Below are 26,800 nucleotides of genomic sequence, written 5' to 3'. Positions count from 1 at the left end.
GCTTTGTTTCCAGACCCCTGATCATCCTGGTTGCCCTCCTCTGAACACGTTCCAGCTTGTCTGCGTCCTTCTTGAATTGTGGAGCCCAGAACTAGACGCAATACTCTAGATGAGGCCTAACCAGGGCCGAATAGAGAGGAACCAGTACATAGAAATGAGCACATGCAACTTTTATGCAAATGGGTGCCTTCTTTTCTAATGTGATGTGTTTCCTCTCCTTTGGCGATATGGAAATGTTCACCCTACTTGGGTGACACCCTCATGCTGTTGGCTATGAGGGGCAGATGTGCTCACTTGATTCCCATATCTCAGTTCACATTTGCTCCCTTCCTGTTTTAACTTTTGTGAACCACCCAGAGAGCTTCGGCTGTGGGGCAGTGTTGTTGTTGTTTATTCGTTCAGTCGTTTCCGACTCTTCGTGACGTCATGGACCAGCCCACGCCAGAGCTTTCTGTCGGCCATTGCCACCCTTAGCTCCCCCAAGGTCAAGTCTGTCACCTCCAGAATATCATCCATCCATCTTGCCCTTGGTCGGCCCCTCTTCCTTCTGCCTTCCACTTTCCCTAGCATCAACATCTTCTCCAGGGTATCCTGTCTTTTCATTATGTGGCCAAAGTACTTCAGTTTCACCACAGTTCAAAAGCATCTATCTTCCTTCGCTCAGCTTTCCTTATGGTCCAGCTCTCGCAGCCATAGGTTACTACGGGGAATACCATTGCTTTAACTATGCGGACCTTTGTTGTCAGTGTGGTGTCTCTGCTCTTAACTATTTTATCAAGATTTGTCATTGCTCTCCTCCCAAGAAGTAAACGTCTTCTGATTTCCTGGCTGCAGTCAGCGTCTGCAGTAATCTTTGCGCCCAGAAATACAAAGTCTGTCACTGCCTCCACGTTTTCTCCCTCTATTTGCCACTTATCAATCAAGCTGGTTGCCATAATCTTGGTTTTTTTGAGGTTTAACTGCAACCCAGCTTTTGCACTTTCTTCTTTCACCTTTGTCATAAGGCTCCTCAGCTCCTCCTCGCTTTCAGCCATCAAAGTGGTGTCATCTGCATATCTGAGATTGTTAATGTTTCTTCCTGCGATTTTAACTCCAGCCTTGGATTCGTCAAGCCCAGCACGTCGCATGATGTGTTCAGCATACAAGTTGAATAGGTAAGGTGAGAGTATACAACCCTGCCATACTCCTTTCCCAATCTTAAACCAGTCTGTTGTTCTGTGGTCTGTTCTTACCGTTGCTACTTGTTCGTTATACAGATTCCTCAGGAGGCAGATGAGATGACTTGGTATCCCCATACCACCAAGAACTTGCCACAGTTTGTTATGATCTACAGTCAAAGGCTTTAGAATAGTCAATAAAACAGACATAGATGTTTTTCTGGAACTCCCTGGCTTTCTCCATTATCCAGCGGATATTGGCAATTTGGTCTCTAGTTCCTCTGCCTTTTCTAAACCCAGCTTGTACATCTGGCAATTCTCGCTCCATGAATTGCTGGAGTCTACCTTGCAGGATCTTGAGCATTACCTTACTGGCATGTGAAATAAGTGCCACTGTCCGATAGTTGGAACATTCTTTAGTGTTTCCCTTTTTGGTATGGAGATATAAATTGATTTTTTTCCAGTCTGATGGCCATTCTTGTGTTTTCCAAATTTGCTGGCATATGGCATGCATCACCTTGACAGCATCATCTTGCAATATTTTAAACAGTTCAGCTGGGATACCGTCGTCTCCTGCTGCCTTGTTATTAGTAATGCTTCTTAAGGCCCATTCGACCTCACTCTTCAGGATGTCTGGCTCTAACTCACTGACCACGCCATCTGAGCTATCCCCGATATTATTATCCTTCCTATACAGATCTTCCATATATTCTTGCCACCTTTTCTTGATCTCTTCTGTTTCTGTTAGGTCCTTGCCATCTTTGTTTTTGATCATACCCATTTTTGCCTGGAATTTACCTCCGATGTTTCTAATTTTCTGGAAGAGGCAGTATATAAATAAATGTAATAAATAAATAAATAAGTAAATATTGGCTGCTGAGATTGATAGCAAGACTGATAAGAACTGTACAGGCTGCCTAGTGGGTTCCCCACCCCTTGTATGATATCCCTGTGTGCCTTTCCTTGGCCATTTCCCATTATCCCAGTTGTGGGCTGCAATGGAACCAGTTGTACAACCACCTGCCATGCTGATGGATTCTTCCTAGCAACATATATTTCTCACTCCAAACCAGCCATGCCAGATTCAAGGACTATGAGCTTTATCCCACCAGCGTTATACTATGCAATCCCTGCAAATTGCATGCAAAGGACTCCAAAGTTTTCCATCTTATAATCTGCTTTTATTGTGAAGTACTCCATGCATCCTGCTTTAATTGTGCTATAAAAGCAAAAGACTCGCCGTATTTTGATACTAGTTTTCAAGCGTATCATCCGAGTGGTCACTGGGGAGCAGGAGCAGGATTTGAAGAAAAATTAAACAAATGCTTACATCTGCATAAGCTTTAAAGATAAAAACATCAAAATTGGCACAGTAATAGATATTAAGGAGAGCTTTAAGCATACCAAATTTGAATTGAATTGGGTCATTGTTGATTTTTTAATGATTTTTTTTACATTTCCCCCCTTAAACCTACTTCCTGGTATGCAAAGGACCTTGCCGCCTGGTAGCAACAATAACAACAATGCCGACAGCTTAGCACTGTAGGGATAATTCGAGGGAAACAGGTACGTGGGATGAAGCTCATAGTGGCAGCTGGGCTGTGTCACAATTCTCCTTGCACCACCTGGTTTTTTCAACCTTTCTGCTGATGTTCATTGGGATTCTAACAAGCATGATGATGCCCTAAATATATTTCATAAACTGCATGCAGCTCACAACCAGTAAGTTGGATGTCAACTCTTCCTCCCCCTGCCCCATGAACATGATCTACAATCCCATAAACTCATAAAAAAATATTAAAATTGATGCCAAGAAAAAGATTTAAGAACCAAGATGGGAAGTTTAAAAGACTACGAAAAATAGAACCTATGAACAGTATCCATCTCTGACACTCTGCTTATGCAATTAAGAAAAGCACTAGCATAGGTGAGCTCTAGCGCAATGCCAATAATGTATACCAGTGTGAAGTATTTTCTGGAGAAACATGTTATGCCAGCATGCGCTAATGCCGTTGCACTAGAGGTCACTTATGGTAGCTCTATGTTAAGTGCATATGCAGAGTGGGAGAGTTGGATACTGCCCTATGGTCCTAAATGATGTAGATTATTAAAGCAGTACTTTGTCAACTGAATGAACTGTGGCAAAAAGTAACCTTTGGGTGTTTTTGCTAGTTTATTAGCAACTGCTGGAGAGCTGATTTGTAACCAGTAGAAATATGAAATAAACAACCATGGCATTTCATGCTCTGTTGATCTAACTAGGAAAAGGGGTAAGTTGTTTATTTCAATTATAAATTTGCATCCATAGCAGAGCCAAAGCTGTTAGCATGACAACACCGTTCTGTGTATTATTTTTTTGTTGTTGCTGAAGGCCTTTACCATTCACCTAGCACTGCAGCGTATCATACTTCTGTTGGAAGGATTATAAAATTTACATGAAGCAAACGTTTGAGAGATATTTGATAAGGGCAAAAATGCCACAGCTAACAAGCTAATCTGCAGATTCTCAAAGTCGGCTACCAAGGATTTGTGACAGAGCCCTCTAAGAGCTGTTTAATACCCATGACTGCAATAGGATACATGGCTGCAGTTAGGGTTGCCATACGTCCCAGAAAACCCAGAATGTCCCGATTTCCAGGAGATTCTGAAATGTCCCAACTGACTGGGCAAGAATCCCGGATTCCTGGTCCAGTTGGCCATAGAAATTCTGACCTCCAAAATGTTGCCTTGATCCTGATCAGCGAAGCGGCAGCAGCAGAGAAAAAGACGCATCAATCTGGCGCTTTTTCCAGAGCATCACCGCTCCTCCACAGGCTCATCTGAGTCACTCACTGTGATGCACCTTATTGCACCTGCAGCTACATAGAAAGGAACAACAGCAAGGAAAGGTGCACATGCTCTCCTCAGGCTACCTGAGTCCCATGCAATGCAAAGGAGTTTGGTCAACTTGGCTGGTTGTTGTCAGACGTTTAGGGTAAACGTGGGGTGGAGCTGCTGGGTTATTTGTGGGGGAAGAAAGAGAGTTTTGTGGAGGACAGGAGTGAGTGAGTGAGTGGGGGACAAGGGGGTGAAGGAGAGGAAAGGAGAGAGGGGAGAAAGGAAAGGAAAGTCACTCCACAAAAAATCGCCCTTCAAAAATTTACCGCCTTGGATTTGGGTTGCAAGCCCCAAATCTGTTATTTGGGAGTAAGTTGCAGTGAATTTAAGATGTCTGGTTTTACAGTAGTTGATGTTTTAATTGAAAAATTGGGCTTTGCAAAAATTGGGCTTTCCCTAGACCTTTATATATTGCTCAGTTTTTTAAAAAATCCTACCCCCCCAAAAAAAAAATTGTCACAGTTTTGTGGATCAGAATATGGCAACCCTAGCTGCACTACAACCCACATTGCATGTTTCTGGCTGCATTTGCAGCCACTTCTAAAACCCAGTTTGAGTTTGAGAATCACTAAAATCCATGCTGGAGGAACTGATTTACTTTCAGAAACCTCAGTGTGACTTAATAAACTCTAATTCAACATTGCATTCACAAAAATAGCTTTTAAAAAGTATAACAGTTAACAGCATGTCAATCACATCTTTTTTCCAGCACTAGTTTCTTTATTATTATTTGTACCAACTCCAACGTTTTCAACAAATATAAAAATATTTCACAACAATTCTGGTATTGTGAGATCCAATTCCGATGGTTTTAATAATGTATAGATCTCATGAGAAAAGATTGAAAATAACAGTGCAAGCTGAATTGGGAATAAGAGAGAAAAGTGAACATGAAGTCAGATTTTAATGTGTCTCTTTTAAAGGATCTTAATTTGCCTGGGTGCAAATCTCACCAACTCAAATACGAAACAGGCCAGTGGCAGTATCTGTTCATAGCTTTTATTATGCTACATGTCTCTAGGTTCCAGATCTTAAGCTAAAAGATGATTTAATGTTGCACTGTGCCACACTTTTCAGAATGCACTGCTGAGCCAGGTAATTTATCAGCATTCATTGCTTATTTAAGAACTATTATCTGCACAGTCTAGCTATAAAAAAAAGCAGAATGACTGCTACAGCACCTGTGTGGTTTTCTTGTTCTGTGAACTGTTTATTAGACATGCTGTGACTAGATTATTCACTGGTGCATTAATATTTTAAGACACATTGATTTCAACTGATTTGGGCTTTTCAAAAACTATTCTAAAATTACAAGCATTTGCCAGTCCTAAATGGAAATCAGTGAGCGGTATAGGCGCTAAACTTTGCCCAGCTAGCAAAGTTGGCTCCCTATAGTATAGGCACACTGGAATATTGGTTGAGCAAGAAGCTGAGACTAAGGAGCCATAGTTTAGTGGCAGAGCACCTGCTTTGCATGCAGAAGGTTGCAGGTTCAATCCCCAGTATCTCCAGGTAGGGAAGAAAAACCTGCTGCCTGAAACTCTGAAAAGCTTCTGCCAATCAATCAAGATTGACCAATGGTCTGAGGCTGCTTTCTATGTTCCTGGTAGCAGCAACATCCCTCTCTCTTCACTTACATGTGTGTATGAATCCACACACTGAACATCTGAGGTTTGAGTTCTGTCCCATAAGTAGGGCTTGATTTTTGACCCAAAATAGGCAGGAGGGAAACACCAGTGGGGCAAAAAATAAAGAGGTTGCATCCTTTCTCTGCCTGGGTTCTTTTAAAGTTATCTATTCATGACCTCCAGTTTGATATCTAGCAATTCTAGCAACATTAGCAGGGCATGCAAGGGTAGGCAATTTAACCCTTTCCTCCTTTGCTATGTTTCTGATGAAAATCAGTCCTCCATAGCTGCTATTGCTCTCTGAGAAAATTCCACTGTGACATTAATTGGGGTTGGGGGATTTCCTCTGAATGCAAATAGAAGCTTTAAAGGAGTTAAACTGGCTATCCTGTCTTGTGATCCCAATTGTGGGAACAGTACACTGCCTCTTTAAGACTGGTTGTGTACATGTTGATGTTAAAGAGAACTGGTTAAAAAGCCAGCGGTAGAAAGAGAATAATGCATCATGTTTCTTTAAAAAATCAGATATCTTGCTTCTTTATAGAGAAAACAGCACATGGTATGAGGAGTTGAGTGAAAAGAAAATAAGAGAAGAAACAAACACGCAAACAACAGACGTTGCAGAAAAGAAAGATAATCAGAAAAAAGCAATATTCTTGAACATGGTTGGAAATTAGTTTGTGGTTGTCTTTAATAGCATGTGGCTAAACCAGGAGGAGAAGGAAAGCTGTGTGACTGTTAAAACAGTTTGCAGAATACTGCATGCCAAAAACAAGTTTGACATTTGAGAGATAGAAGTTCCATAGGAGACTTCAAAGAGAGAGTGGATGTTTTGAAGAATTCCTCAGAGATTTAAACTTGATGAATCAGGATAGTAATTTCTGAGGCTATAATATGGGATCAGATCATAACAGGAATTGGGAAACCAAAACTACAAAGGAAAATTAAGACAAGCCGTCCCCAACTTCATGCCCTCCAGATGTTTTGGACTTCAGTTGATGCCAACTGAAGTCCAAATCATGACTGAAATCCTTAAAAAAATACTTGAACCCCACCAGATGCGCCTCTGAAGTTGACAGGACTGAGGTAAGGGCCTTTTCTGAATATCTTAAAATCTGGTCAAGCTGATATAGATGAGATGTTTTTTTAAGCAGTCTGGTCTCATGTTGTATAGGGCTTTATAGATCATAACCCAGCACTTTGAATTGTGCCCAGAAACAGACTGGTAGCCGGGGCAACTGTTGTAACTAGAAATGTGCTCAAATGGCCTCTCATAATTGTCCACCCTATTTGGGGCCAGAGCAACTGAATGAACTATTTCACAGAATTTCTGCCATTTTGCAGCCTTCACAATGCAGATCTCAGGGGGCAGCATTCTGTTCAGCTCCAGGTAAGAGGTGGAACTAGTGATCTGCTAAAATCTGCCCTCCAATTTCCTTAAATGTTTCTTCCTTCATGAAAGAGGCTTCCATTTTTCTGCCTCATTCTCAGGGCATTGATTTTGAATTTCATTGGTGGTGTTTTTGAGCTCACCTAAAGAAGTGGGCAAGGTGTTGTATGCAACTTTTCTTTCTATTATACATCTCTTAATTGCTTTACAGCCTCCCAGGCTGCCTGCACTTCCTGACAGAAAAGCTCTACAGGGTGAATTATCTCATGACGTCTTTCCCTGGGCTTTAATTAAAGTGCAAGAAGCTGAAGAGATGATTATACAGTAAAGGCAAGACAATCATGCCCACTTCTCGGCCACCTTGTAAGTAAGTTAAGGACACGAACCCTGAAACTAACCCATTGTCTGAAAGTGTATTCTCCTTTGGATTTCTTTTCAAAAGCAATTTCTTTTCTATCAAAATGCATAAGAACAGTTTTTAAAAATGGAAGAATTTTTCACCACAGCACTAATTGTTGCAAGTGAGTCATGTGCTCCCTGTAATCTCAGATGAGATGTGGCAAAAAAAAAAAATTGTTGTAGCCATTGCACAGGATGAGGTATTGTTGAAAGTTATAAATGCCACCACTTGTCATTGACCAGGTCGTTGCCTCCCTGCTCAGTATTATCAGTTCTTGACAGAGCTGTCAGTAATAGAAGGTGTTTTCTTCAAGCATCACGGGATAGTATTTCCTTCAACATTAAGAGTGAACCTGACTGAGAGAATTCATGAGGGTCATCTGTGTATTGAAAAATGCAGAAGGAATGCTCTGGAAATTTTAAATTTTCTAGTAAAATAGAAAATGCAGTTCATAAATATAAATACTTGCCAGATGTACCAGCCCAAGAACAAGAAGGAGTCTATGTGGATAGATTATTAAATACAAGAGTTATGACATGAAGTGAGACTTATTTATTTACCCTGGCAGGCAAAGTCTGTTTCTTCTAGATTATTTTTCTCACTACCCTGAGGTTGCCTCATTGGATGGCACAACTGCCTCACAGGTGATGCAGCACAGTAAAGTTTCTTCCTTTTCTTCCGGACATTGGGTATCTCACGCAGTTCTGTTTGACAATGGGCCTCAGTTTTCAGAGAATGAATTTAAAACCTTTGCCAGGCTCTGTGGATTTTGTCATGAAACATCAAGCCCATATTATCCACAGTCAAATAAAGTTGCAGAAAATGAAGTCAAAACCTCACAAAGAAAGCCCTTGGGTGACCCCCCTCCCAATTGAGCCATTTTGAATTGCATATCAGCCCCATTAGCACTTGCTGAAATGTTGTTTAGCAGAAAGCTGCAAACTTAGGCCATAGCTAGACCTAAGGTTTATCCCTGGATCATCCAGAGGTCAAACTGTTCATCTAGGTGCCACACAGGGGATCCAGTGCTCAGGCAGGGGCGAACCCTGGATGATCCCAGGATAAACCTTAGGTCTAGCTGTGGCCTTAGTAACCAGGTCTTATGGAAGCAAGTCATTGGCATAGTAAGAGGTGGGTTCACACGGTCACAGATGGAAATAAGTCATGGTGGCTTATTTCTCCCCATACATGCTGGTCACAAACTGCCTAATTAGCACAATTCCCCTCACCAGGCACAGCTTGTCATGACATCTGAACCTGGTGAGGGAGGGTGGGTGGGGTGGTTTCCAAACCACCTTGATACCCATGGCTTGTTCTAGGAGTTCTCCAGATGTAAGACAGTAATCAAGGTTAAACAAGAACTGTGACAAAGCATCTAGGGCAGGGGGAGGCAACCTGGTGCCTTCCAGGTGTTTTGGGCTACAATTCTCATACACCCAGACAACATGACCGGGGATTCTGGGAGTTTTAGTTCAAAGCATCTGGATGGCACCAGGGGGGAATCCACACGGCGTTCCGAGATCGCTTCTAAGCGACCCCAGTGTGGCATGAAAGCGATCGTGTAACTGGCCTTTGGAAGAGCCGATGAAGAAATGTCCTTCCCGCCGCCCCCACCCCCGCCCCCTGCAGACCTCCTCGCCGGCTGGGACGGAGAGCTCGGGGGAAGAAGGCGGGGTGGAGAGCTTTTTCCGCTCTCAACTCCGCCTTCTTCAGCCGAGCTCTCCTCGCTGGTTGGCGAGGAGGTCTGTGGGTGGTGGCAGCGGCGGCGGCGGCGGGAAGGACGTCTCCTCGTCGGCTCTTCCAAAGGCCAGTTACATGATCGCTTTCACGCCGCACTGGGGTCGCTTAGAAGCGATCTCAGAACGATGTGCGGATTCCCCCAGGTCTAAAGCATAATGGGCATTGAAACCCAATGTTGATGTTCAGATTTTTGGTGGTAACCCCTGGGCTCAGAAAGCACGTTTTGCATGATGTTGCATCATGATTGTACAAAGCACTGACTCATGATGGACACTCTTACTGATATAATAGGAAACATCTGCAACTTGTTCCTGTGAGGAAGATAGGACAAGAGATTAGCAGGAAATGACAAATAAACGGAATCGGGGCAGTGTCCAGGAAGAAAAGGTGGAGGAACAATAAATCTGAGTCTTGAGAGGGAATGTTACCTCATCCAGCACAGATTGCATCTCTATTCCTGTTCTGCCTTTCAACTAACCAGGAACACCTTTGGCCTTGTCTGGATTAAGTTTCAGTTTATTCACCCTCATCCAGTCCATTACTGACATCAGATACTGATTTAGGATTAGAACAGCTTTCTTGGATTTAGATGGAAGGAAGAGATGAGCACACCTGTAATTATCACACACACACACACACACACACACACACACACAATGGGTGCTATTTACCTGTTTTTAGAAATTCATTTTAAATCAAAGAGGCATTTAATATCATGCCATGTTTGGCCCTGAACTAACCTTAGAGAGTCATTGTGAAGTTAGGCAATGAGTTAGTGCCCAGTCAGCTTCATCACTTAGCAGGAGTCTGAGGCCCTTTCTACACCTGCCTTTCCCCCCGGGATCACCCCTGTGCATCCAAATGACGCACAAGGTATCCCGGGAGCAGACAGGGATGACCCCTCCATTTTACCGGGATAATCTTTAGGTGTGGAAAGGGCCAGTGCCTGTTACCCCACATTTACGCTTTATACAGTTGATCCAAAGTTTCATGCAGCAAGCATATTTATTATATGAGTGGTATTTTTTGGCAGCTGTAATTGATGTAATGTATGGTGGGTAGGTGCATGTTTGTGAACACATGGAAACAAATAGTGAAATCACACAGTTGACAAGGCTCATTTCACTTTATAATTGCAGATGTGGATATTTTAAGGTGCCTACCACCGCATATTTCTTGTAAAGGAAGCAAATGCATTCACTTCATAAAATGTGAATCAGGCGGATCTGATAAGAGCTGATTTTGGAATGTGGATCCAGCTGTTTATACAAAGCTGTAACAGAATCAGGCAAGGCATTTTTATTCTAGCCACAGGTCATTTTTCTCTTTTTGGCCTGCTGGGATCCAGGCCTTTATTTTTCCTCTGCTGTTCATACATAATTTAAGAACTCAGTGTTGATAGTAGACAGAGTCTGGGAAGCCAGTTATGTATGATTTATTATGAGTGCTATGTTGATTGAAGGCTCTGATCACGCAATCTCATCAAGAGGCTCAGCTACAAAAACTCATTTTTGGCTTGTACAGAATTGCTGAGATCAGTAAAAAGATGTGTTTTATCCAAAACACTTACTCCATAATACATTTGTAAGCCTCCATAGCTTTCTACAGTAAACACAGAATCATAAGAGCTGGAAGGTGTTCTATAGGTCTTCTAAGCAATTGCCTTGCTTCTCAGATGGGAGGAAGACAAGTGGATATCTGGAAAAAATTAATTCCACACTGAAGAGCACACACCAGGGTGACAACTTACATACCACCAAAAAAAGAGGGATCCCCTGAAAAGTGGACAAAAGAAGTCACAGATTGTATAAAATTTGCACCTGCTAATTTAGATGCACATTTAGAAATAATTACTATAATTTAAATAGAAGTCTAATGCAGCTCACCATAGCAGTGAAGACTGTGACCAGATAACCTGTGTGCCTGCTCACAGAATCACAATCATAGAATAGTAGAGTTAGAAGGGGCTTATAAGGCCATTGAGTCCAACCCCTTCAGTCTGCCCCCCAGGTGTTAAGTGTTGATGGGTAACTTCAAGGCCCCTCTTTGCAATCTCTCCTTAGGGTTCTTCAATTTTAAACCAGACTTGGATTGGATACTTCTTCCAATAGAGGACACCTTCAAAGAGAGAACTGTAAAGTGGGGCCTGTGGCCATCCCAGCACACACAGCAAAGGCCCAGTCACTCACTGATATGTGGCATGATGGCGTAATACTTGTTCAGATATGCATGGCTGTTGCTTCATAACTGCAGCATCAAGTCCTGTGCAAATGAGATAACACAGAATTAACTTCACCTCAGACATAATGCTTGACTACAGAGTAAGTATATTTTTACACACTTATCAGTAAGTCATGAAGACATGGTTCCGAGGCTCTACCAGTTTTCCTCAACCTAGTACTCTTCAGATATTTTGTACTATAACTCCCATCATCCTTCACCATTGGTCATACTGGCTGGGGCTGATGGGGGTTCTAGCCCAAAACTTCTGTGGGTATGGAGAAAGTAATGTAATTTCTGGGGGGAAACACACTGATAGATGCTGCTTCCAGTGGCCCATCTTTTGTCCACCACTTGAATGCAAATTGTGACACCAGGATGTTGAACCTGTCAGCATAGTTGGACCAAGGCACATATTCTTCCTCACTGTGTCCACACAAATCCTCTGCATGAAAAGTTAAGGTTGTCTCTGAACTAGGTCCAATTGTTGAGTAATTAAGGCTGGATCATATACAGACTTACCTGGAAGTAAGTTTGATGAAACTTATTTCTCAGTAGTCATGTATAGGATTGCACTGTCAGTTACAAGAAATCAAGTGATGTGCATGCATATGTGAATCAATCCCGAGTGTCTTCCTGGAGGAAATATCACTCAGATATAAAGATATGAAGCTTTAGTTCAGGTTTCCCCAACCTGGTGTCTCCAGATGTGTTGTACTGCAGCTCCCAGCTGGGAATGATGGAAGTTGCAGTCCAACACATCTGGAGGGCACCAGGTTGGGGAAGGCTGTTTTAGTTACTAGAGAATGAGCTTAACTTTCATTTTTATATTTGTTAAGTAGGGCGATTAGTGCTAGCATTTACAGCTTACATCATTAAGAAGGCTTCAGTGCACGTCAAATACATTACTGAGCATGGAAGGATTACTTGGTTTTTTAAAATGCATTTTGATTGCAATGGGCTGAGGGGATGCACCAAAATTCAATTTTGGGAAGATACTCAAAAGCAGTAATCAAAATAATAAACTGTGCAGCTTTCTGCTTCTTTTTTCTTCCTGTTAAGCATCTTCAGGATAAAAGGAAGGAAATACTTCAGGATACTTGAGTTTAGAATTAAGGTCCTCTCAGAAGGTCATCTGCTCCTGACTCAACTTTAACAATTACAATGCAAAGCTTCCTGAATTTCCAGAGCCCTGTGCTCTTTGGCAGTACTAGAGCATGTTCTTGCCAATCCAGCTTGGTGCCAAGCATGTTAATGAGGCACCTTGGCATTTTTTATTTGTTTGACAGGCAAGAGGATCTTGTTCAATGGTAACTTCTGGGAGAAAGTTTAATCAAGGAAGCCCTTTGCTAAAACTCACTGAAGAAACAAATGATGCAAATATTTGTTTCACAGTGGCTTGATTTCTCCTTGGTGACAGAAGCGTTCACCTCGTGTGGCCACTTACAAATCACCACAAAAGAGGGAAAACTCACCACCAAATAAGAGGACAAAAGAGGGCACAAGTCTGCACAAAAATGTCTTGTACATTTAGAAATAATTAATTATTTTCATTTAAATAGCGATCAAATTAGTCTGTGGTAGAAAAGTGGCAGAAAAAGAGGGGTACAAAACAAGATGTAGGGAGACATTTTTAGGAGGAGGAGGCGGAGGAGGAGGAGGAAGAAGAAGAAGAAGAAGAAGACTGTTGGCATGTAAATGTCACAAATATCAGATTTATGCAGAGTTCTAGGTGAGGTAGACTGGAAAGGTCGAGAATCCTCTTTTCAACTCAAGTGAGTTCACAGACTAGGGCAATAGCTAGACAGGGCTTTATCCTGCAGCGAACCCCAGGATCGTCCCTGTGCGTCCACATGATGCACAGGGAATCCTGGGATCAGGGAGGGATGATCCCTCCCTTGCCCCGGGATCTCGCCCTCCACTTTGGCCCCGGTTTTTCTGTGGTCCCAGGTTGAGCCCGAGACCACAGAATGTGTGGCAGGTTGCCACGGGTTGACCCGGGTCTACGCAATTCCTCTCGAGGAGCCGGAGCCGCGCACTCCCGGCTCCTCAGGAGTGCTGCGCCCATCAGGGGTAGGGTGGGGGGAGCGGGGAAAGTAAGTTAGATTTTAAAAAGGACTTACCTTTTGCGCACGAGCGTTCATGCGCTGGTTGCCCTTTAAAAATAAAAAATGGTGGGCACAACACCTCTACTTCTGAGGTCATTGCGCGTCGCATGTAAACAGAGGAGGGATCTTGAGTTAAACACAACACGAGATCTTCCCTCCTCCGTCGCGGGATAACAGGAAGGTTTAGCTAAGGCCTAGGAAAAACATTAAAATTTAAAGCATCATTAAGACATCCAAGGAAAAATATATCACTGGCATTATCTTAACAACAGTGAAAATAATACAGATCAAACTAAACTTTATATCACACCCGGGGCTAAAAGTCTGTTTAAAAAGAAAAGTATTAATGGCCTGTCTAAAGAAGGTAAAGGTCTCCAATCTGGCAAGTCTCACAGGGTGATGAATTCCATAAACATGGGGCAGCAACAGACAATACTCTATTGATAGTTGGAACCTAGAGGCAATCTAAGCCTGCAGCAAAGATGAATTGCAATCAGTGATTGGGGAGGAAGCTATTCCTCCAAGTATCCCACACCGAAGCCATTTAGGGCTTTAACATTAAGAAATGATATTAGGTCAGAAACAAACTCATGGATCTCCTGCAGTATTGATGTTCTATGCTCCTGGTCATTAAGTCTCATCACCAGTCCAGTAGCCACACTCTGAACCAAGAGAAGCTTCTGAACTGTGTGGCCAGCCTCTGCTATATACAGCACTGTCTATTCTCATTGACACTTGCATCCTTCCAGACCTCATCAGGAGTCTTTCCCAGCTCTGAGCAGTGGTATTCTTTTCAATGGGACATGCCCAAGATGGAGCATGAGACCCTATAAAATGCAAACACCATGCTTGCCTCCCAAAAGGAGTTGTGCACTAATGTACCTGCTCCAAATATGCATTTCTGTGTTTTGCTATTTTGGCAGCTGTTCATGCAGCCATAGTTCAATTGAGTCTGAGGCTGGTATTACCTGAGATCCAAACGAGAAGCCTCCTAATCTGTGCATGTCTATATCATGTAGTGAGCCACTAGATCAGAAGTCGGCCACTTGATATCTCCAGATGTTTTGGACTATAACTTCCATATGTTCTAGCCAACATGGAATTATGGGAGTTGTAGTCCAAAGCATTTGGAGGGCACCTCTGCACTAGATACTCAATAAAGAATGTTCAAGTCTTGCAGTTGAGCATAAAAAGGAATCTCATGATATTCAAAGGGCATAAAGCAAAAGGTCAAAGACACAGTCTCTGACAGCCTCTACTCTATTAGTAGGTGAAAGGAAGAACATCTGCCTGCAACTCTGGAGAGCAAACTGCTGGTCAGAGAAAACAATTCCTAGATGGGCTAGATGGACAAATAGTCTGCCCTGGTGTAAGGTACGTTTCCATGACCCATTGGATTTAAACTTCAGTGGCTACAAATATCTGGACTCATCACCAGCCCCAAATGTCTGGCTGAATGAAAAGTTCTTACAGCATTCTTTTACTAGGACTTTTCCCTTCCCCACCACATATTTACCAAGCTAGTAAACAAGGGAATGGAGCATAGAGAGGACAAAGCCATAATGTAAGGCATTCTTAGAGGATGTTCACCAGCTTAGGAATGCTCTTCTTCTAGAGCAAGCTTCCCAAACCTGGTGCCCTCCAGATGCATTAGACTACAACTTCCATTATCCCCAGCCAACATGGCCAATAGCCAAGCTGAATGGAGATGATGGGGTTGTGCTTAAACACATCTGGTGGGCGCTGGAGGTTCATAAAAGCTCAAATACCATCACTGTATCCTTGAGATTTTGAGGAAGTTATTGCCTCCTTTTACCCCAATGAAATGAAAATGTGCAAGGGAGAAGGAGGGCCCTAAGGAAGAATCTTGAGGGACACAGAAGTTATGAATCTAACAGGAGGAAAGAATGACACAAAAGAAAAAGCTAGTACTGTACAGGTGCTACATGGAGGTAAGCCAAGTTTTTTTTCCAAACACGTAATTGGGAAGTCCACACATTATGCACATTCATTTGTTTTTTAGTATTTGAAAGTCACACATAGTTGCTTTATGTGATGTCCAAAGGCCGTCAGAGCAAGAGACTGCTAAAGTATTCAGTATCTTTGGCCTCATGCCTTCAAATAAATAAATATTTTGAGTCAGGTTGGCATAAAATTGATTGTTGCCAGTAAATATACTAGCAATCAGTAACTTTTATTGCTTTAAAGCTACTGTCCATGAAATTAGTAATGCAATTGATTCTCGGTAAAAAGTATTGGGTTAAACTGCTGGTGAAATTAGAAAATATTATCAAGATTAGACCTTGGAAGTCAGTTATTTGACTCAGAAAGCACTAGAGGTAAGAGGCACATATGTTCAGATTGCCCCTGAAAAAGGAAAGTAATTTTCCAAAATGCATTGGGCTTTCATAAAACGTAACACTTTTTTTGTGGGGGGGGAATCTCTTTTTGTTCTGAATCCAATGCTTTGCCCCTCTGCTTCTTGTTACACACTTATTAGAACAGTTACAGTGCATGTGCTTTCATCCCAGATTCAATACCCATCAATTCCCGTTAAACGCTCTTAGATCACATGCTGTGAAATACTTTCCCCTATGACTTGGAGTGAAAGTAGCTAATACTAATCTAGATGAATCAATGATATGAATTAGGGGTGTGATCCGCTTCGCTTAGGATCGGAGAAGCAACAGCGAATTGGGGTGATCCTCCTCCACCTGAGGCGGAGGAGAAGCAAATCGGGGGGCTGGAGAAGCATGGCGAAGAGAGGCGACCATAAGCGGAGCGCTCCTCTTTTCGCAGAGCGATCTGGCCGCCATTTTGGATTTTTTCGCCCATAGGATTGCATTGCAAAAAAGATTAGTGGATAACTTTTTTGCTTTTCAAGCTCTCTATTTGAAACTTGGTGTGCGTAGAGAGTCGTGGGTGGGGGTCATTTTGAGCCTATTTTCAGCACTCTGGGTGGTGCGGTTTGCTTGCTATCATTTTTTTAAAAATGGGGTAAAAAAAGCGGGAGAGGTACATTTTTGAAGTGCTGAGAGGCAGATTCAACTCCCAGTCATGATCACCTGATGAAGCATCCTCCAATCCCAAAGTTGGAGGGGGGGATAGGCAAAACGAGATACTTAGTAACTTGGGATACTGGGGAACTTCTCTTTCTTAATCTCTGAACGGACTTTTCCCAGTGTTTTTTTAAACAGTAGCCCCACCAAATGCACAAACACAACCTGAAATCATATACTAAGCAAATAAATAACAGATAGGAAACACAGCACTGCTACCCACCCTAACCTTGGTGAACAACTGAATAGATGTGGTGCAAGGGGATGAGGTCCCCTAGGACATGTGGACGTGCCCAGTGCACACACTCCTGCTCTTGGAGGGTCATCAGAACACTCCAAAGCTTAAACAATCTAGAACTTCAAGAAGCTAATGCCTGTCATGAGTTGAAGTGTCAGGTAGCTTCTTAAAGACTGGTACTTACTTAGGGCCAGTCAAATTGGCATGTCCCCCTCCCCCTGGGCACGTCCAAAAATCAGGGGATGATGGGATTTGCTTGAAACTTGACATGAATGTGGATCTAGATGGCATCTGTGAGGGTGCCTGCTTCCAAGTTTTTATCTGTAAAAATGTTGGAGTAAATCCCATGTCTGATTTTCAAAAATTCCCCGAAAATCAGGGGATGCTTGGATTTGCTTGAGGCTTGGCATGCATGTGTATACATGGATAAGCTATCATGGTGCCAAGTTTGAGGTTTCTAACGTTAAAAGAAAAAAAGTTGTAGGCTTTTTTGGATTTCAATGCAAGTCTATGGGGGGGAAGCGAAGCTCCGATCCAGATCCGGAGCTTCACAGCAAACCGGAGCACAGCGGAGCAGACCTGATCCGGAAGTTGCAAATCTAAAAGAGAAGTGGATCGGGGGGTCCATGCACACCCCTAATATGAATCAGTATATGGAAACTTCATACGGTGTGTAGTATTGGGGACATGACTCTGTAAGGAAACCATCTATGAATCACTTATCTAAAGAACTAAAAGAATTGAACCCGAAAATGGCAATCCTAGATAATTTACTTGGAATAAGTCCCACTGAAATCTGAAGCTTCTCTGTAAACACGCATAGGGTCTGGTGGCATTTTAAAATAAGAATGCTTTCTTAGAGATACTACTGGTTTCAATGGGTCTGACCTTCACACACACATGTTTTAGTCTGCACCACTGTGGCCTGTGTGTTAATTTAGGATCAGGAGTGTCAGATATGAAGCTCCTAGTTCTGTAAGTGAAATATAAAACCTACATTGGGTTAAATATTAGGGCTGTGCATGGACCATCCGAACCGCTTCGTGACCCGATCCAGAACTTCCGAATCGGTCCCAAACCACTTCGGGCCGATCCACCGACTGCGGCGGCGATGCCAGGTGAGTCCATCCCCACTTACCTGCGTCCAGTGCTCCAGATCAAGGCGAACCGCTTCACCTCGATCTGCAGGGGGCCCCGACCCAATCCATCTCCGCCTTTGTTGGAGGCAAATCAGGCTGCTCTGCTATCGCTTCACCAAACTAAAGCAAAGCGGAGCACAGCCCTAGTAAATATATATTCAGTTTTAAAATTGTTGACTTCTGTCCTGCATTAACAACATAAAAGTTGCTGACTAAAATTCATTCTTTGCTATGAAAATGTCCTTACTCCATTGCCTATTTTCAACTTATTTTACTATGCATGTGTGTTGGTAAGGAGTCTCTGAGAAGTAGGTGAGACAACGTCATGTATCTGGTCGGCTGCCACTAATCTAAGCACATTTAAATTGCTACTTGTGTTACATCAGTCATACCAGCCAGCCACCTCTAGGAAACATGCTTACTTCCTGGGAAAACATTGACCAGTCAAAGTGAATGAAGTTAAAGTGAAACAGGGAGCATAATCACAAAGATGAATGTATTAAGAATGCCCCTTTCAGGAGGTTAGTTTTACCCTACCCAGTGCCTGTTTACCCTACCCTGTGCCTGTTTGCTTTCTCTTCCCCTCCTTATTGTTTTATCATGGTTTTATTAGAATGTAAGCCTATGCGGCAGGGTCTCGCTATTTACTGTTTTACTCTGTACAGCACCATGTACATTGATGGTGCTATATAAATAAATAAATAAATAATAATAATAATAATAATAATAATAATAATAAAGGTGATCCTTGAAAGAGTCTTTGAGGTGTCACAAGACTCTTTGTTTTCAAGCAATAGTGTAACTTCCTGCTGTCTAGGAAGATGTTCATATGATTTCAGGTAACAGGGACTCTGAGCTTCATCCCACATGCCTGTTTCCCTCGAATTATCCCCTACAGCACTAAGCTGTCACCATTGTTGTTGTTGTTGTTAGCCGGGCGGCAGTATACCAGGAAATGGGTTTAAGGGGCAAAATGTAAAAAAATCTTTAAAAAAATCAACGGATGACCCAATCCGATTCAAATTTGGTATGCTTAAAGCTCTCCTTAATATCTATTACTGTGCCAATTTTGATGTCTTTATCTTTAAAACTTACACAGATGTAAGCATTTGTTTAGTTTTTCTTTAAACCTTTCAAATCCTGCTCCTGCAACCCCAGTGGCCGCTTGGAAAACAACAAATGATTCGCTTGAAAAGTAGTATCAAAATAGGGCATGTCTATTGCCTTTGAAGCACAATTAAAGCAGGATGCATGGGAGTACTTCACAATAAAAGCAGATTATAAACTGGAAAACTTCGGAGTCCTTTGCACGCAATTTGCAGTGATTGCACAGTATAACGCTGGTGTGATAAAGCTAAACATATCTGCATGCATTGTTCCATGATAGAATGGGTTAACTGTTCTTCCACTATCTTTTACACTTGCATCCATCAAAATAAAACACTAATCAGAGATCTAGTAAATAGGTCTAAACATATGTATTTATAACTCTCCTCCAACCCCATGCCATCATTAACAGATCTATAACTCTATACGTATGCTTTTTTAGGTACTTGTAAATTGCACTTTGCAAGAAGCTTCTAATGATGAAAAGTAACAGTTCTAACCTATGTGGACTGGGAAGACTTGTTACCTTCTAGCCTTTGTTGTTGTTGTTTGCAGGTAGGATTGTATTTGTAGTGATCACAATTAATTTGTTTTATCACTCCCCCCTCTTGAAGTCAGATAGGTGGGTCTTTTCAAATTTAAAATGTAGAATTGTGCCCTTAATAAGGATGCTAAGGTTTGTTGTTTTTCCTCAAAGTTTGAGGAAGATATTGAATTACAAATAAACAGAAAATGACAAACATGTGAGTTAAACCAATTTCTCACTTTGCTGAGCCGATTAGTTATGCATACTTTGGGTAATAAATATGCTGAAGCAAGAGAAGTACTTCACTGCCTGTATACTATTAATGGGGATGACGATGACTTAAATTTTAGTACATGATTCATACAACCAGGAAAAAGGAAGGCACGGCACACAGTATTTCCCTTCAAGGTATAATATAGCCCTCTCTGCTTCCGATTCCCATGGTACACATGGGTATCCTGCCACCAGCAAGGAGAGAGGAGTCCACTATTACACATTTCCCATTTCAGGGCCAAACTACATGTTACATTAAATGTGTGATCAGATTTAACACAATCTTTTTATATTACTGTTATACTTTCTGGTGTGTTAAGGCATGCAAGGAGGGATCAGGATTACAACAGTGAATAGGGAAGGGGCTTGATCCTCCCCACTCCCCACCCCCCAGTCACTGCTCCTGATTAAAATCAATACCTGAAGCTGCTATTTGCCACAGGAGGAAACTGCTATTGGTGCTAATGGCAGCTTCCATCCCATGGCAAATCACAGATGGGGTGGATTTGTCAGGGTGATGACACAGGGTGGGGGAAGGAATAACACCCCCTCCCCACATGCTAAAGTCCGGATCATACCCCCATCCCATGTGGTTGCTATTTTAAAAGAACACAGAAATATGTTAAACACAACAATCACACATTTAATCTAACATGCAGTTTAATAATAATAATAATAATAATAATAATAATAATAATAATAATAATATATTTATTTATTTGTTACCTGTCTCTCCCTCTGGATCAAGGTGGGGTACAACACAAATGCAAACACCATAAAGTACATATAATTAAAACACTGAGATATGATACAACTATGAATATTGTCTCACTTTTCACTTCGCATGCAGGTGGTTGGATTTTGCCTTTTGGCTGGACAGTTATAGGAAAAGAAGCCCTTTGTTAATAGGGATCTTGCAAGTAAATACATCTTAAGAATTTATTATAAGTCCTGAATGAAATGGTGTTTATTATTGATTTGTTTACATAGCACCATCTATGTGCATGGTGTGCATTATGGAGGAATAAGAGAAATAAAGAAAAAAAAGGCAGGTAATTTTTCAGTGGTGAGAACTTTAGTGAGTGCTGCTTCTCTCACCACCACTACCACACTATTGATTTGACAACCAAAGTGGCAAGAAAGAAGTAATGCAAATCTGTCTGTAGCTCAGCACTATATTCATTCAGATGCTGGTCTTTGCTTCAGTGCAAGTTTCAGAATGCTGCTGAAACAGGTTTCCAGAGGTTGCTGTACTTGATGTGTAGATGGCTATGGGAGACAAAGAGGCTGCAGAATGACACTTTAGGGTCATTCTCACTTTCAAGACTTCTCTCCATGAATAGCATATAAAGGAGCTGTTATACTGGCTTTCTTGCTGCTACCAGTTTTTGAATCATTCTGGTAGTACTGACCCCCAAATCAGCAAGGGACGTAAATCACACAGCACGGTGGAGACAGGACTGTTATCAAGCAAACAGAATATTTATGAGACAAGCAGTGTTAACGGGTTTTAACTGGATTAGCTCTTCACTTGTTTTGCAGAGGGTCCACTTCACACATGCCATTTTCAGGGGTAAACCTCTGGCTTTTGAAGTGTACACTTAATTAAAACAGTAGGTATGAATGCAACAAGTGTGTGCCATGCAGGTACACAGTAGTCAGGGATTTCTAATTGGCTAAGCTCCCTCAGCAACAAATGTGGGTTTTCCTCTGCCTGATATGTGAAACTGTGGCCATGGCTAGACCAGGCCTATATCCCAGGATTGTCCCAGGATCATCCCTGTGCATCCAAATGACACATAGGGGATCCCGGAAGCAGGCAGGGACAACCCCTCCATTTGCCTGGGATAACTCTTAGGTCTAGCTAAGGCCTGTGTTTTGCACGCAAGGCATGTTGAGTGAGAACTACAAGGAGTCAAAAACACCCCCCACCAATAACGCATACTTCTTTCCCTTGGCTTTATCCAGAGCTGGCAAAAATAAAATAAAATGTTTGACTTTGGGTAAAATGTTTGACTTTAATGTAGCAAGTCCCAATTACATCATTACACAGTGGAGGCTGGTGGCTCTGATGTCAGTGGGCTGGCAAATGTGCTCATGTTTCAGTCAGAACTCTAAAGGAGATATCCAAGTTCTGACTGAAAAGTGGAGCACATTAACCACTTCCTTACATCGGAGCCTCCACTGTCATCACGTCCTCTACTAACTAATTAAACATGGAGCATAATCCCTTAGGGAACTCTTCCTGGACAAGCCACAATGAAATGAATAGCAGCTGGAAAACAACACTACCAGGATCTTACACAGCTCCCATTCCTTTCAGTGGGGTTTGTGCAGGAGCAGATCTCCAAAGCTTGCACCCCATGGGTCAGATTTGTTGGACTCAGTTCCGCCCTGCCATCCTTAATAACACCATTGGCAGCCCATTGCAGCTGCCCCATTCTCTTGGTAGGGCTGCCTCTGGCGTTGCCTTCATTTCCTGTCAAGTAATAAAATCAGAAGTAGAAAGATCCCAAGGTCAAGAGCTTTCACCTCCCATTTGGATTTTCACAAAATGTGGCAGGTGAAGTCAGCATTCCTAGCCTGCTCTATTTCAATTGTACCTCACTTGGAAGGTCTGTGTGTGTGTGTGTGTGTGTGTGTGTGTGTGTGTGTGCGTGTGTGTGAGTCTTTCTGTCTCTCCCCTAAGGGTTTAGCAGGGATGGGAGTGGGGAGGTACTTGGTAAACAACTACAAAAATACAGGAAGCTGCCTTATACTAAGTCAGATCCTTCAGTCCATCTAGCTTAGTGTAGCAGCTCTGCAGGTTTCAGGCAGGAGTCCTTCTCAGCCTGACTTCGAGATGCCGGGGATGTCCTGTATGCAAAGTGACTACCGAGCTACAGTCCTTTTCTATAATGTTTGTAGTAGTAATGCAGCTAGGAGTGGATCTTAGCGCTTGTGTGCAGAAACCCAGCAGCCTCCCCCCCAACAAATGACTATCCAGATAGTGGCAGGTGATGAGGGCAGCAGAAGCAAACTATATTTTATCCCATAGTCATGATGGTGCAATGATTCAAGTGAGTTTAAAATACAAAATTGCATGTGCTCAGATTATTATTATTATTATTATTAAACCATGGTTAGCAAACCTTCTAACCAATAAGGAATGAAGAAGCAGGGGGACATCATGGAATGGTGGTCAGTGGGGAAGAAAAGAGTTAGGTGTGTGCTTCTTAACTGAGGTACTACGCATGTCTGTTTTAAGGAAGCCTCTATAAGACCATTAAGTCCAGGGTCTAAAATGACGTAGCTGTACCACTCAGAGCTGACCCAAGACATTTTGCTGTTTGAGGTGAAGGACAAGATGGCACCCTCCTCCATTCCACATACAAAGGCAAACTGGCCTGGCAGTTGACTCTTCCTTTAATAAAGGTGATAAGCTCTGCCCTCCAACACTTGGCCCCCAGCATCTGCTACCTGAGGCGGATGCCTCACCCTGCCCAATGGTAGGTCCAGCCCTAGTGCCACTGAACCGTTGGTGTTCAGATCCTCTTTGTTAGGGCAAAACGATTGAACCGCACCAGAAGCGGAATGTATGTTGTTTGGCTAATTCACATCATGGTTGATGTTACTAACAAGGCATACAAAGATTCTCTTGCTTTTGCTTCAACCGAGGGCCAGCTCCATCTGAAAATAAAAAGTATAAAACGTTTTAGTATTTTAAAAAATAAAATACAAAGCGCTGTTCAAAATGCACCATTGTACATTGATGGTGCTATATAAATAATAATAATAATAATAATAATAATAATAATAATAATAATAATAATAATAATAAAAATAAAAAACGTGTTTACATCCTAGGGCCCAATCTACACCAAGCAGAATATAACACTTTTAAAACTGTATATGTAATGTGTCCTGGGCCTGAACAGTTGTCATAACCCTTATAAACCGTTATAAGCAGTAGTGTAGATCCTGCCTAGGTTAGCAGGGCGCCTCCTCCCTGGCAGCCTTTCCGAGGCAACCATCCGAGGGCGGCCTTCAACGCAACTGCCCCGGGCTCCCCCTGTCGGCCGCCGCTCGAATTTCTCGTCATGGTGGAAAGCTGAGGAGAGGGAGCGCGGGCTCCCCCTAGGGGAAAAGAGAGAGGAGGCAGCATTGGAGAGCGGCTGCCTGTGCGCGGAGCGCCGAGCGGTTCTCTTCTCCAGCAGCAGCAGCAGCAGCAGCAGCAGCAGCGACGACAGCAGGTTGCAGCCAGGAGCCAACGCCTCGCTGGCGCTGGGGACGAAGGCAGACTCGCATGCAGGCAGCACCAGCAGTAACTGCTCTCCTTCAGCGGACAGCCGCGCCAAACTCTGCTGCTGCTGCTGCTGCTGCTGCTGAGGCAGAAGCGCTACTAGCCCGCCCGCTTGACCACGTCCGTCTTTTCTCTTACGCCGTCGCGACCCGCGCGGACGCCGCTCCCCTTCGCCGCCTCTCTCCTTCCCTCCCGTGTGTAGCGTGTCGGTCAGCCCAGGGCGGCTGCACCTTCCTTGAAGCCTGGGAGCCCCCGCTGGCCCGCTGCTCTTCCCCATGGGGATTCGAGAGTTTCCCAACGGCACGACGAGGGGCAAGACCATTGCGATGTGAGTGAGGGGGGGGGGTTACCTGGGACGGCGCAGGCTGCCCTGGGCAGGGCATGGAGGTGGGGGAGAACGGGACTCGGAGCGTTGGGGGGGGGGGGTCAGGCGAGGCAGCGCTACTTGCTCGTTTTGGAGTGCACACGAGGACCCTCGGCTCCCCCCAGGGGAGGGAGGACCACCGGCAGCAAAGTTTTCAGGGTGGGGGCTCCTTTCTCTCGGTGTTCTTCTTCTTTTCTACTCATTGTTGGATATTAGGATCAAGAAACAGAAGTGGGGAGGGGCGGGGGAAGAGATGATGGTTTTGGCGGGGAAGGACTCAAAGTTCGCCTGGAGCCTCCCTTACTAGCTCGGCAGGCAGTGAAGGCGGATCTTCCTCCACCCTCACCCCCCATCTCTCTCTCAGCATCTCGAGCCCTCTCGGGATGCACTGAGGAATTCTGGGGTTCTGTTCTGGCGTGCTTTTAAGAGGTGCCTTCCTATAGTGCGTATATGCATTTATTATAGCCTTCCCCAACCTAGTGCCCTCCAGATGGTTTGGACTTCAACTCCCATGATCAGTGGTCTGGCATGCTGGGAATTGTAGTCCAAAACAGCTGGAGGGCACTAGGTTGGGGGAGGCAGGACATCTAAGGGGATGCTTTTCTTTGTGCCGTGTGCCCTCCTCATTTCCCCCTCCTCGGCTGCCTAACATGCCTTGTGTGTGCTTTTCTTACATTATTAATACCTTGTGATGGTGATCCGGCAGCGAGCGCTTGCATTTATTACAGCTTTGTGTTTTTTTTTGCCTCCCCTCTTTCCTTTCTAGTGGCATGAGGAGATCTCCAGATGTCAGCCCCAGGAGGCTGTCAGACATAAGCCCTCAACTCCGGCAGCTCAAATACCTAGTGGTGGATGAGGCGATCAAAGAGGATTTGAAATGGTCCCGATCTATGGAAGATCTCACCAGTGCTTCTGTGGGACTCACTTCCATTGAGGAAAGGATTTTGCGGATTACCGGTTATTATGGCTATCAGCCCTGGGCTGCCAGCTACAAAAGTAAGTCCCTGGTTTACCCATTTCTCCTTGGAGCAGCATCAGCAGCCACCATGCTCTCCATTCCCCCTCCCTCAACTTTCTGTCAGCAGGAGCTGGTCTCCTTTCAAGCTGCCTGGAGGTTGTACTCTGGAATTAACCCCATAAATTATTCCACAGGTGATAGACCCTGACCATGGAATTTCACATATTTTATTATTAAAGTAGATTAGGAATCCCCTTTGTGCTTTGGCTAATTTGCTGCTGCTCTTTTTCCGCCACTGTCTTTCTTTATCTCAGTCCGATTACTTCTTGTATACATTTTTTAGTCAGTGATGAGACTGATAGTGGATTGGTGGGGAGAGGGAAAGAATGCCCTCTTTCTATGTGCATATGTGCCCACTGTTTCTAAATCTTGTGACATCATGAAGAGTTAAATGCAAATTTATAAAAGGCTTGATCAGCTGAACTTTCTAGTGTTCTGAGGAAAAATGGTGATTATTATATAAAACATAATTCTTCAGATTGGGGAAACGATTTCAGCTTAGTGCTCAAGCTGGGATCAAATGTGAATTTTGTAAAAAGGTCACTGTGGTACAAAGGCCCTCTTTAGAAAAAGAAAAGAAAAGCTGTTACATTAAAGGGTGACTGAAGTTTGCATTTTTAATACAAAGCATTGATCTTCGATTATAATGCAGGAAAATGTCTCACAGCTGGATGATTTAATGGATTGCTTTCATCTACTGCTATACTGATTTAGTACATATTGTATTAATCTAAAGAAAGTGGGCTCTTCATGCTTTACCATTAATTATGTTAATTTTAGTACTAAGGTACTGCTCTTTTGTATTTAAATACCATGAGTGAAATATATTAATCAGGCTTGTTTGTGAAGTAAGTTCTCATGCAGAGACTTAAATATGTAATTGTGAGAATACATTAAATAATGTATTTTAAATGCTTCAAATAATTCTTACAGAATTTCTTTAACCCAGCAGTTAAATGTGTATTTATTATGGCTCACAACACTACAATGATCATAATTAACAGTTTTATGCTTCCAAAATTTGACAAAAACATTTCTCTGATATTTGAGAGCACTGATAGCTACAGATTATATGGGGTTCTAGCATACAAAAATATAGGTTTCCCTCCCTCTGTAAGAAATGCCAAAACTCATGTTTTGAATTGCGTGCATCTGCATGGGGCACCATCACCACCACCACCACAACAACAACAACTGATTACCCGGAAGGAAGCACAACCATGCACTTATTTTCCTTTCTTTCTACATGTTGGTTCAGGAAATTCCGTGTCCCC

The 26,800-nt window shown here is 43.0% G+C and overlaps 1 protein-coding gene across 2 annotated transcripts in view; it reads left to right on the top strand.

The window, feature by feature from the left end:
* The first annotated feature begins 24,324 nt into the window (after positions 1-24,324).
* SLC35F3 (solute carrier family 35 member F3) overlaps positions 24,325-26,800 on the top strand; it is a 146,972-nt gene continuing 144,496 nt past the window's right edge. The window contains exons 1-2 of one of the 2 annotated variants that reach the window (XM_063124376.1): positions 24,325-24,472; positions 25,275-25,504. In XM_063124376.1, coding sequence (XP_062980446.1) covers positions 24,420-24,472; positions 25,275-25,504 — 283 coding nt within the window. In that variant the 5' untranslated portion in view covers positions 24,325-24,419. Of the gene's footprint in view, positions 24,473-24,881; positions 24,938-25,274; positions 25,505-26,800 lie in introns of those variants that run through there. The other variant, XM_063124377.1, reaches the window with a different exon arrangement.

This window comes from Elgaria multicarinata, chromosome 4 (assembly GCF_023053635.1).
Source record: "Elgaria multicarinata webbii isolate HBS135686 ecotype San Diego chromosome 4, rElgMul1.1.pri, whole genome shotgun sequence".
NCBI classification, from domain to species: domain Eukaryota; kingdom Metazoa; phylum Chordata; class Lepidosauria; order Squamata; family Anguidae; genus Elgaria; species Elgaria multicarinata.
This window is presented reverse-complemented; position numbering and strand designations above follow the sequence as displayed.